The following is a 13,240-nucleotide window of genomic DNA, read 5'->3' as shown; positions in this document are numbered from 1 at the left end:
CACCTCCACTGCCCACGTCAGCCACGCGGGTCTCCAGTAGACAATGATTGGCAGCGGAGGCCAGCTAGCTCCAATGTCAAAGGAGTGGAAGCAAAAGAAGTGACCCACTAACGGGTGGGCCTCCACATGGTACCACGTGTGCAGAAAAAAATAGAGGTGATGTCAAGATAGTATGTTGGAGAAGGTGACCAAAAGTTGATCCATGGTGCCTCTAAATAGCCTCCCAAAAGTGTCCTTCTAATCTCAAACTCAAATACTTCTGCTATGACAGTAAAATCTAACAAATTAATTCAAACAAATGTTTTTGACAAAAAAACATTGCTTGGTTCTCTATCCGCATGCAAATTTTGGTGATTCAATCATATTTGTGGAGGTCTACCACATGACACATGTGGTAAGCAATTCAAACTATTTGTGAAAAAAAATTGTGGAGGTCTTGAAAAAATAACAAAATCAGTGCTGCAAAATGCTTTTAAAAATGTCTTTTAGGAGCATAGACTTTTTTTGTCAGATCACCATGAATATGATTTCATCACAAAAATTTGCACGCAGGTCAACCACTCATTGATATTTATGACAAAAGATTCGGCATTTTTATTTTTATTTTCTTCTATTTTTTCGGAGTTTGCCGTTCACCCGGGTGCACATTTTTCAGGGTTTACCGTCGGGGTTCTTTTTTAGTTTCTATGTGCACCGGGAGCAGGAACTCCATGTCCGCTTCTAAGCGGTGCTTTTATAGTTTGCTGGAGATGAATCAAGGATCAATTTTAATCGGTACGGTAGTTAATCACAGCACCAATCAGAAGCAAGTCTGAAACAGTGATCAAATATGAAGAACCAGAACAAAAATCAAATCCTTCATTTATGTACATGATGAGAAAGGCTAAAAACAGAGCAAGCTAAGCAGTCCGTAGCCGCAACACTAAAACAAGAACATCATCGGTCCATGACTAGTACTCCATATATATCCACACGCACGAAGGAAACGTCTCGGATCATCGGTCAGTACCCGGCCGCCACCTCGGAGCCGCCCCCCTGCTTGCCGTTCTTGCCGGCGCTCTTCTTCTGGTACTTGTCCTTGATCCACTGGAACCCCTGCGCGGTGCCGGCCTTGACCTTCTTCAGCCCGGTGGCCGCGGCCGCCTTGGTCTTCTCCACGCCGCCCTTCTTGCCGTCGCCGTTGCCGCCGCGCGCCCGCGGGCTCGGGTCGGCGCCGGTGTCCCACTGGTCCGCCCACGACGTCCCGAACGAGTTGCTCCGCTGCATGTCGGCGACGAAAGGAACGACCGTCGATCGATCAACTAACACGAACAAACTCTGCTGACTTAGGAACCGAGGGACGAATGGATGCTTTGTGTGCGTGCGTGCGTAGGGACAAAGTCTTGCTTCTTGTGGTCGCCGGAGAGGAGGAACGGGAGGCCGGGGCTTTATAGGCGGGGGCGGGGAGACAGGAATGGTTCTGTCGTGTCAGCTAGGAGGGAGAGGGGGTTGGAAATGGAAATCTTGTGGCGGAGGGCACGAGAGATGCTCAGCCGTGACGCGCGACCACGCGTTCTGGAATGGTCCTGCTCCTGCCTGCGGCTTGGGCCTTGGAGTCGGCGGCGTGGTGTGGACGAGGGCAACGCGCTGACTCGGCAGGCAGCGTGAGGTCGGGGAAGCTTCCCGGCTGCGGTGAGACCGAGGCCGTGGGGCCACCGGGAACGTTGACCCGCCCGTCGGGGACTGTTGTGCTGACTCAATACGGTCGGGAGGTGAACCGAAAGGAACTGCTTTCGGTACGCGGGAACAAACCGTGACGGGCGCATGGGTTCTTTTTCAAGGACGGTGCGGCCCCGAGTGAATCGATTCTTTGAGGGAGGCTTCGTCGTGTGCTCATTCCACCAGGCGTGGAAGGTAGGAATTGCATGCCCGGCTGACTGCTGTGGAGAACGAATAGCGGCCGCCTTTCCCCTATTTTTTTTTTCTATCCTGTCGGGTTCCGGCCGACGAAGCGCGCGGTGGCCGCCGACCGAAAACAACACGTCGAGGGACGTAGGCACGCGTATCTTTATTATCTACTAATAAAGCAAGCATTATTTTCGTCGGGTTCATCGTCTAAAGTACGCATTGTTTTAGTCGGATTCATCGTCATTATGTTTTGGAAAATTCTAATCTTCAGCCGGCTGATGCACCCACAACATCCGCTGCCTGCGTAGCTGTCGGATTGATTTTGATCGAGCGCTCGCACTGGCGACAAGTCCCGTGCAGCTAGTTTTCTTTGTTGGGGAACGTTACAGAAAATAAAAAAAAATCTATGGTTTCACCAAGATCAATCTATGAGTTCATCTAGCAACGAGAGAGAGGAGTGCATCTACATACCCTTGTAGATCGAGCGGAAGCGTTCAAGAGAACGGGGTTGAGGGAGTCGTACTCGTCGTGATCCAAATCACCGATGATCCAAGTGCTGAACGGACAGCACCTCCGCGTTCAATACACGTACGGTTGGGGAAGACGTCTCCTCCTTCTTGATCCAGCAAGGGGGAAGGAGAGGTTGATGGAGATCCAGCAGCACGACGGCGTGGTGGTGGATGCAGCAGCGATCTCGGAAGGGCTTCGCCAAGCGTCTGCGAGAGGGAGAGGTGTAGCAGAGGGAGAGGGAGGCGCCAAGAGCATAGGTGTGGCTGCCCTCCCTCCCCCCTCTTTATATAGGGCTCCTAGGGGGGCGTCGGCCCTAGGAGATGGGATCTCCAAGGGGGGGCGGCGGCCAGGGGGGTGGCTTGCCCCCCAAGCCAGGTGGAGGCGCCCCCACCCCTAGGGTTTCCCAACCCTAGGCGCAGGAGGGCCCAAGGGGGGCGCACCAGCCCACCAGGGGCTGGTTCCCCTCCCACTTCAGCCCATGGGGCCCTCCGGAATAGGTGGCCCCACCCGGTGGACCCCCGGGACTCTTCCGGTGGTCCCGGTACAGTACCGGTGACCCCGAAACTTTCCCGATGGCCGAAACCTGACTTCCTATATATAATTCTTTACCTCCGGACCATTCCGGAACTCCTCGTGACGTCCGGGATCTCATCCGGGACTCCGAACAACTTTCGGTTTACTGCATACTCATATCTTCTACAACCCTAGCGTCACCGAACCTTAAGTGTGTAGAACCTATGGGTTCGGGAGACATGCAGACATGACCGAGACGCCTCTCTGGTCAATAACCAACAGCGGGATATGGATACCCATGTTGGCTCCCACATGCTCCTCGATGATCTCATGGATAAACCACGATGTCGAGGATTCAAGCAACCCCGTATACAATTCCCTTTGTCAATCGGTACGTTACTTGCCAGAGATTCGATCTTCGGTATCCTAATACCTCGTTCAATCTCGTTACCGGCAAGTCACTTTACTCGTACCGTAATGCATGATCCCGTGACCAAACACTTGGTCACTTTGAGCTCATTATGATGATGCATTACCGAGTGGGCCCAGAGATACCTCTCCGTCTTACGGAGTGACAAATCCAAGTCTCGATTTGTGTCAACCCAACAGACACTTTCAGAGACAAAGCTCTTCCTAATAACCCTAGCGTCATCAAACCTTAAGTGTGTAAACCCTACGGGTTCGGGAATCACGTAGACATGACCGAGACAGTTCTTCGGCCAATAACCAACAGCGGGATCTGGATATCCATGTTGGCTCCCACGTGTTCCACGATGATCTCATCGGATGAACCACAGTGTCGAGGATTCAGGTAATCCCATATACAATTCCCTTTATCAATCGGTACGTTACTTGCCCGAGATTCAGTTGTCGGTATCCCAACACCTCGTTCAATCTCGTTACCGACAAGTCACTTTACTCGTTACATAATGCATGATCCCGTGACTAACCACTTAGTCACAATGAGCTCATTATGATGATGCATTACCGAGTGGGCCCAGAGATACCTATTCGTCATACGGAGTGACAAATCCCAGTCTCGATTCGTGCCAACCCAACAGATACTTTCGGAGATACCTGTAGTGCACCTTTATAGTCACCCAGTAACGTTGTGACGTTTGGTACACCCAAAGCACTCCTACGGTATCCGGGAGTTACACAATCTCATGGTCTAAGGAACTGATACTTGACATTAGAAAAGCTTTAGGAAACGAACTACACGATCTTGTGCTATGCTTAGGATTGGGTCTTGTCCATCACATCATTCTCATAATGATGTGATCTCGTTATCAATGACATCCATTGTCCATAGTCAGGAAACCATGACCATCTGTTGATCAACGAGCTAGTCAACTAGAGGCTCACTAGGGACATGTTGTGGTCTATGAATTCACACATGTATCACTGTTTCCGGTTCATACAATTATAGCATGAATAATAGACAATTATCATGAACAAGGAAATATAATAATAATCATTTTATTATTGCCTCTAGGGCATATTTCCAAAACAGTCTCCCACTTGCACTAGAGTCAATAATCTAGTTACACTATGATGAATCGAACACCCATAGAGTTCTGGTGTTGATCATGTTTTGCTCGCGGAAGAGGTTTAGTCAACGGATCTGCGACATTCAGATCCGTATGCACTTTGCAAATATCTATGTCTCCATCTTGAACATTTTCACGCATGGAGTTGAAGCGACGCTTGATTTGCCTGGTCTTCTTGTGAAACTTGGGCTCCTTGGCAAGGGCAATAGCTCCAGTGTTGTCACAGAAGAGACTGATCGGCCCCGACACATTGGGAATAACTCCTAGGTCGGTGATGAACTCCTTCAACCAGATTGCTTCTTGTGCTGCTGTAACACCCACGATGCGGCTATATCTCCCACGTGTTGAAGCACGACTTAGAGGCATAACTGCATTGTGGTTTTGTCGCAAGAAGGGTCATCTTCACACAATCCCATGTAATGAACAAGAATGGGATAAAGAGTTGGCTTACAATCGCCACTTCACACAATGAACATATAATTCATACATCATTCAGAGTACACACATAGTCCGACTACGGACGGAGCCAAAAGAAAAGAAGATAACCCAACTGCTAGATCCCCGATCGTCCCAACTGGGCTCCACTACTGATCAACAAGAAACAAAACATAGCAACAACTAAGATCTTTGTTGAGCTCCCATCTGAGCTCGGTTGCATCGCCTGCACTGGTATCATCGGCACCTGCAACTGTTGTGATAGTATCTGGTGAGTCACGAGGACTCAGCAATCTCAAAACCCACGAGATCAAGACTGGGCTCCACTACTGATCAACAAGAAACAAAACATAGCAACAACTAAGATCTTTGTTGAGCTCCCATCTGAGCTCGGTTGCATCGCCTGCACTGGTATCATCGGCACCTGCAACTGTTGTGATAGTATCTGGTGAGTCACGAGGACTCAGCAATCTCAAAACCCACGAGATCAAGACTATTTAAGCTTATGGGTGGGAAAGGGGTAAAGTGGTGAGGTTCCAGCTGCGACTAAGCATATATGGTGGCTAACATACGCAAATAAGAGCGAGAAGAGAGCAAAAGGAACGGTCGTGAACTAGCAATGATCAAGAAGTGATCCTGAACTCGTACTTACGTCAAACATAACCCAAAACCGTGCTCACTTCCCGGACTCCACCGAAAAGAGACCATCACGGCTACACACGCGGTTGATGCGTTTTAATTTGGATCTGGTGTCAAGTAATCTACAACCGGACATTAACAAATTCCCATCTGCCACATAACCACGGGCACGGCTCTCGAAAGTTTATACCCTGCAGGGGTGTCCCAACTTAGCCCATCACAAGCTCTCACGGTCAACGAAGGATATTCCTTCTCCTAGGAAGACCCGATCAGACTCGGAATCCCGGTTTACAAGACATTTCGACAATGGTAAAAAAGACCAGCAAAGCCGCCCGATGTGCCGACAAATCCCGATAGGAGCTGCACATATCTCGTTCTCAGGGCACACCAGATGAACACTACGTACAACTAAAACCAGACCTCAAGTTTCCCCGAGGTGGCGCTGCAAGTGGCTCTAGTTCGGACCAACACTCAGAGGAGCACTGGCCTGGGGGGTAAAATAAAGATGACCCTTGAGTCTACAGAACCCAAGGGAAAAAGGCTTAGGTGGCAAATGTTAAAACCAATGTTGGGCCTTGCTGGAGGAGTTTTATTCAAAGCGAACTGTCAAGGGGGTCCCATAAATCACCCAACCGTGTAAGGAACGCAAAATCAAGGAACATAACACCGGTATGACGGAAACTAGGGCGGCAAGAGTGGAACAAAACACCAGGCATAAGGCCGAGTCTTCCACCCTTTACCAAGTATATAGATGCATTAATTAAATAAGAGATATTGTGATATCCCAACATAATCCTGTCCATCATGGAGAAATCTTCAACTTCACCTGCAACTAACAACGCTATAAGATGGGCTAAGCAAAAGCGGTAACATAGCCGAACAACGGTTTTCTAGGAAGGGTGAAAAGGTTAGAGGCTGACATGGCAATATGGGAGGCTGTAACACCCACGATGCGGCTATATCTCCCACGTGTCGAAGCACGACTTAGAGGCATAACCGCATTGTGGTTTTGTCGCAAGAAGGGCCATCTTCACACAATCCCATGTAATGAACAAGGATGGGATAAAGAGTTGGCTTACAATCGCCACTTCACACAATGAACATAAAATAAATCATACATCATTCAGAGTACACACATATAGTCCGTCTACGGACGAAGCCAAAAGAAAAGAAGATAACCCAACTGCTAGATCCCCGATTGTCCCAACTGGGCTCCACTATTGAACAACAATAAACAAAACATAGCAACAACTAAGATCTTCTTCGCGCTCCCATCTGAGGTCGATTGCATCACCTGCATTGGTATCATCGGCACCTGCAACTGTTGTGATAGTATCTGGTGAGTCACGAGGACTCAGCAATCTCAAAACCCACGAGATCAAGACTATTTAAGCTTATGGGTAGGAAGTGGTAATGAGGTGGAGTAGCAGCAAGCACTAAGCATATATGGTGGCTAACATACGCAAATAAGAGCGAGAAGAGAGCAAATGGAACGGTCGTGACTAGCAATGATCAAGAAGTGATCCTGAACTCCTACTTATGTCAAACATCACCCAGAAACCGTGTTCACTTCCCGGACTCCGCTAGAAAGAGACCATCACGGCTACACACATAGTTGATGTATTTTAATTCGTATCTGGTGTCAAGTTATCTACAACCAGACATTAACAAATTCCCATCTGCCTATAACCGCAGGCACGGCTTTCGAAAGATTATACCCTGCAGGGGTGTCCCAACTTAGCCCATGACAAGCTCTCGCGATCAATGAAGGAATAGACCTTCTCCCAGGAAGACCCGATCAGACTCGGAATCCCGGTTTACAAGACATTTCGACAATGGTAAAACAAGACCAGCAAAGCCGCCCGATGTGCCGACAAATCCCGATAGGAGTCGCACGTATCTCGTTCTCAGGGCACACCGGATGGGCAAGACGTCGGGTTGGCATAGACCCTGGTTGCCCAGGGGGCGCCGGACATCGCCCAGGTTGGACCAACACTCGGAGCAGCACTGGCCCGGGGAGGGGGGTAAAATAAAGATGACCCTTGAGTCTGCAGAACCCAAGGGAAAAAGGCTTAGGTGGCAAATGGTAAAACCAAGGTTGGGTCTTGCTGGAGGAGTTTTATTCAAAGCGAACTGTCAAGGGGGTCCCATAAATCACCCAACCGCGTAAGGAACGCAAAATCCGGGAACATAACACCGGTATGACGGAAACTAGGGCGGCAAGAGTGGAACAAAACACCAGGCATAAGGCCGAGTCTTCCACCCTTTACCAAGTATATAGATGCATTAATAATATAAGAGATATTGTGATATCCCAACATAATCCTGTCCATCCTGGAGCAATCTTCAACTTCACCTGCAGCTAACAACGCTATAAGAGGGCTAAGCAAAGCGGTAACATAGCCAAACAACGGTTTGCTAGGAAGGGTGAAAAGGTTAGAGGCTGACATGGCAATATGGGAGGCATGGTAAACAAGTGATGGGTAACGCAACACAACGATAGAACGAAGCAACTAGCAAGCAAAGATAGAAGTGATATCAAGGGTAATGGTCATCTTGCCTGAAATCCCGATAGGAAGAAGAACGAGTCCATGAAGAAGACAAACGAACATAGTCGAACGAATCCTCACAACTCCGGAACGAAACCGAAGCTAACGAGAGAAGCAAACCGGAAAGAAGCAAACAATATGGTAAACACACAAGCATAAACATGTCATGATGCACAATCAAGGATGATGCATGTCCGGTTTAATGAGGCATGGCATGGCAAAGTGAAGCAAACAACACTACAATTTAAGTGGAGCTCAATATGCGAACACCACATCAAATATTTAGTTATCTCTCGTTTAGGAACACAACAATTTTAAACGTTATTAAACATGGCAAGAGGTGAAGCATGAGCAAACCACCTATTCAGGCAATTTAAATGAGGCCGGAAGCAAGAAACAACAATTCCGGAAAATCCTCATGTCATTTCGTAATTTAATGCAAACACAATTTTAAGCATTTTAATTGTTGTTATCATGATGCGGATGACATATACAAGTTTATGCAATTTTGATGAAAACGTTGACATGAGCATGATACGAGGCATTAGGTCACCATGGCGGAATGAAAAGGGTGCCACGGCGGCGAAACAGAAATGGTGCCACGGCAACATATCCGAAAATGATGCCACGGCAGCATATCCGAAAATGGTGCCACGGCAGCATATCGGTTCCGGTAACTCGATTGAGATACCGATGCAAGAGAGAAGCGTGCGGATGAGCGCAACATGCAAGATGGTGGGGTGCTCCCGGCTTCCGGGTTCCCACGGGACGGCGGCATGGAAACGAGCGACAATTCGGACACGGTGCAAACATATCGTACATCTCATACATGCAAGGGCATCTCATCGTGGTCGGTCATCTCGGTGGTTATACCTTCGAAGCGTGCGTTTCGGGGCGAAACGAGTTCGGAGCGGTGTAGAGGAAGTAGGCGTTCAGGATGTCGTGGAAGTAGTTGTACACCACGTCGGTAGAGGAAGTAGTCGTGCACGGCGGCGGCGGTAGTGGAAGTAGACGTTCACGGGATCTCGGCTGGTCGTCGTGGTACACGTTGTCGGGGTACTTGTCGCATCAGCAGGTGTAGTCGTACATGCACGTAGATGAACTTGACGGGTCCCATGAGTAGTCGTACTCGGCGAATCCGCGTAGTTGCACATATCTTTGTGCTGTAGCCGAACTTGATGAAAACCCATGGTGACGGTAGACGTACACGGTCGGCTTGATGGAACTTGGCGGTGGTCTCCTCGGGTCAACAGTGATGTGCAAGGGCTAGAACGCCCGGGTCTTGGGCTGCTCAAGGCCATGGAGATGACAGGCAGCAGGAGGCTGCTAGTGGAGGCAGAGCCACGACGAGGAGGTCCTGCTCCGGCAGCTGCAAGTGGTGGACGGACGCAGGCAGCGTCAAGGCTCGGGCGTGAAGGAGAAGGAGCCGGCGCGAGGTGGGTGATGGAGGAGAGCATCTCCCGCGCAGGGAAGGAGGTTGAGGCTGGGGCACGCGCCGGAGTTGACAAGCTCCTGGTCGAGCGGAGAGCTCGGGCGAGGCAGCGGCACCGTGGACGAAGGGAGCAGGAACTCGGGCGATGAGGCAAGGGACCGAGAGGAGCGGGGTCGGCAAGGCGAATGAGTCGGGGACGTCACGCGAGAAAAGCAACGGCAGCAGGGCACGGGCGAACCAAGGAGGCCGGCGGCGCCATGGCCGTGCGGGCAGGCGAGCTCGCGGAGGAGGCCAACGGGGCTCCGACCTGGCTCTCTTCTTCGGCGAGGGCGGAGCGCGGGAGCAAGGGGAGGAGAAGCAGGGCACGGCGAGCTGCGGTTCCTGGTGGACGGGGCACGACGGCGATGATGGGGATCGGGCGTGGGGCTCCTGCGTGCGTGATCGAGCGAGAGATGGGGCGCAAAGGAGGGGAAGGGGAAGATCGAGGAGATGGGCTCCTCTGGCGGCGCGAGGGAGGAGAGGGAGACGAGAGGGAGAGATGGGGATCGGGCGCTGCGGCTAGGGTTAGAGGGGCACCGGCTGGGCCTTGGGCCGACTTAGGTTGGCCGGGCCTAAGAGGCCGGCTGGGCTGCAAGGCTCTCTTCTCCCTCTCTAAAGAAAATAAAAACAAAACAGAGATAGGAAAGAAAAGCAAGAGGGGTTAGGGGAAGAAGTAGGACATGGGGATAATTTTTCCGGACTCGCAAAAATGAGTTTGTTCCGAGAAAAATAGAAAGGCCATGATTGAAAGATTAAATTCAAACTCATTTGATTTAAATTCAAATGATTTGAATAGGAAGTGAGGTTTGGGAAGGTCCAAAAATGTTCGGATTTTTGGTGGAGCTTCGGAAAATGATGAAATAAATATTGGCAAGGTTGGAGACCAAACTTGAAGCAGAAAAGGAACGAAATTATTTTGTAAGTGTGTTTTGGTGATTCCGAAATAGTGGAATATTTAATATAGCTCCCTAATATTGGAGGATATGTTATAAAGAGAAGTCACCCTGTGAGTTCCCTCGGTTTAAATAGATCAAAAGATCTATGCAATTTATTTAGATGAGTTTTAAAAATTAAATGGCATGATGGCATGATGACATGATGCAATGCAAAAAATAAAAGAGCAAGCACAACAGACACATGGCAAAACTCGGAATAGCTGGAAGTCTTCTGAAGCATCGGTCTCGGGGCGTTACAACACTCCACCACTACAAGAGGATCTCGTCCCGAGATCTAGGATGGAACCGGAGGGAAAACGAAAGAGGAAGAGAAGAGGTAAAACTAAGTTGCTTCTTCTACCAATGAGTGAAACCAAAGAACCTTGAGAGGTTGAAAAGTTGAAAGAAAGAACACACCGGAGTAGAACACAATTGAGAGCACTGCGGTAGAACAAATAGAAACAAGGAACACCATTTTAACCTTGGAGGTGGCAAAGCTATGAATGACGAGTACAATGGACAAGAAGGAATTGGAACCACTCTGGTTGAAACAAGATAAACATGGAACAAAGGAAGAACAAATTCGGACACCACTCCGATTGAAAAGAGACGCATGACTTGATAGATGAAAAGAACTTGAAGAGATGACACAACACTTCGGTTAGATGGATAAGCACGAAAAGAACACGATCCTCAATTTGAGAAGATGAGTGAAAAGAACAACATCACATTGCCTCCGGAAGAAAGAATAGAAGATAGATCATTGGAATAACAGAATGGAGAAGAAAATGCCAACTTCTGCCACAAATGAGCTTGGAAAGCACCCTTCCAAGAAGGTTACAACGGGGTTGTTGGGAAAAACCAACAACGAAACAAATAAGCTTGTAGTGGGCTTATGGAAAACATCTCAAAATTATGAGGTGACAACCGGCCACTAACGGAAACAATTGCTTGTTTGAGATCAACGAAGGGATGAAAACTGCTTTTGCCGAGAGGATAGGAGAAAACTTGGATCATTGATAAGCACCACAATATAACATTCCTTAGGGAAGGCTTTAGGTGAAATCTATACCAAGATAACTCCAACGAGAGATTGATGGATTTAAAATACCTCGTTCTTGACAACATATGAATCATGAAACATGAAGGAAATTGTCAAGAGTGACATAACACCATCTTGAAAGATAAGATAGAAGGAATTGCACTTCAGAATGCAAGATGAAGAATGCTTGAATGCCTCAAAACAAAACATGTGTTGAGCACCATGTTTAAATTTTGAGTATAGCTCGGTAGATCATAACTTCGAGAGAAATCTGGAAGAACAATTGAAGAATGAAAGAATCCTTGAATAACCACCATGTAGAGCCTCCATGGATATTTCCGGTAATAAAAGGATGATAGAAAGAAGGGGAAGTTGAAAACACAAGGTGAATCCTTGCAATGATTTAGATGGAGCTTCGCGATGATATAACCGAGAAAACTTGGAACTCCAGAAAGAAAGAAGAACAAATGAAATCAAGAATTACTTCATCATGAACAATCTCCAAAAGAAAAGAATTGAATCACCTCGAGGAAATAAGAATAAGATTTATTGTATGTTTATCCTTCATCAAATTAAATTGATGACAAGCAATGGATTTGGCATACTACTTATTCTCGTGGAGAGGATTAAGATAGATATGACGCAAACTTCAGAAGGTATTGATGGAACTACCGGTGGGATTTGGAAACAACGAATACTTGATATGATAACGAAGGAAATGAAATGTTCAACGAACCACCGAAAGAATAGAAAACGAACGTAGCAAAGGCACAAATCACCGGGAAGAATGGGAAAAACGAATGAAGATACTTGAGGGGATTTAGATATAAGAGAACAAAGAGATCATGAACTGATTAGAGGATATTTGGACGATGCACCGGCAAAATTTGGAGAACGATAGCTGAAAGCTAAGAATGAATAATTCTGAGATGATTGGCTTTCGGAGGAAAGAAATGGAAACAACTCATGAAATGATCCGGATGGGTGAAAAGAATTCTCACAATTGAAAGCAATTATGAGAGGATGGCATGAAGCTAGAACCACGAATCTTTGGAAGAATGGGTAAGGATTTACAGGAACTCTTCTTCGGTCTTCAAAATTCGAGAATGACAATGAGAAACGCCACCATGAATTGTTGAGACACTCCGGAATGAAAATTAGAAAGGTTGAACCAACGATGAAAAGAATTTGAAAGATCTTGGAGAAGGACATATGACTGATGATAATTCATTCTTACATCAAACTTCGAAATGAATTTGGGAATAGCTCCAGGAAAATTAGAAGAGTCAGGTAAGATCCTGGGAAAAGACCTGTGGGTTAGGGCCCACTCAAAAGAAAACACCGTTGGAAGAGATTACTTGAAAGAGAGATTGCACCGGTTGAATTAAATGACTTGAATGAGATAACAACCTCGAAATAGCTAGAAAGGATTAATAATAGGAACTTGAATCTTCTGAGATAATCTTAAGCACTCCGGATAATAGAGAGAGGTGAACAATTATGAGAGGCACCGGCATGGGATAGCTTTTGAAACGAGGAAATGATATGATCGACAAAGCTTGAATTGAATCCATCGGAGAAGAAAAGAATGAAAAATGATGAACTTGAAACTCCGTTAGTATCTTCACGAGGGATCACCGGATCAAAACATTAATTGAAAAGGGTGAAGTGACTTCACATGAATAAATGGATACATGATTAAAATATAT

The 13,240-nt window shown here is 47.5% G+C and overlaps 1 protein-coding gene across 1 annotated transcript; it reads right to left on the bottom strand.

Annotated features, from left to right (window-relative positions):
- Nucleotides 1-828: 828 nt before the first annotated feature.
- On the bottom strand, nucleotides 829-1,449 carry LOC119338072. The gene has a single exon (XM_037610367.1). It carries the CDS (start codon nucleotides 1,264-1,266, stop codon nucleotides 1,003-1,005), a length of 264 nt encoding a protein of 87 aa, XP_037466264.1. The 5' UTR covers nucleotides 1,267-1,449; the 3' UTR covers nucleotides 829-1,002.
- Nucleotides 1,450-13,240: the final 11,791 nt, after the last annotated feature.

The sequence above is a fragment of the Triticum dicoccoides genome, chromosome 7B (genome assembly GCF_002162155.2).
Source record: "Triticum dicoccoides isolate Atlit2015 ecotype Zavitan chromosome 7B, WEW_v2.0, whole genome shotgun sequence".
Taxonomy (NCBI): Eukaryota; Viridiplantae; Streptophyta; class Magnoliopsida; order Poales; family Poaceae; genus Triticum; species Triticum dicoccoides.
This window is presented reverse-complemented; position numbering and strand designations above follow the sequence as displayed.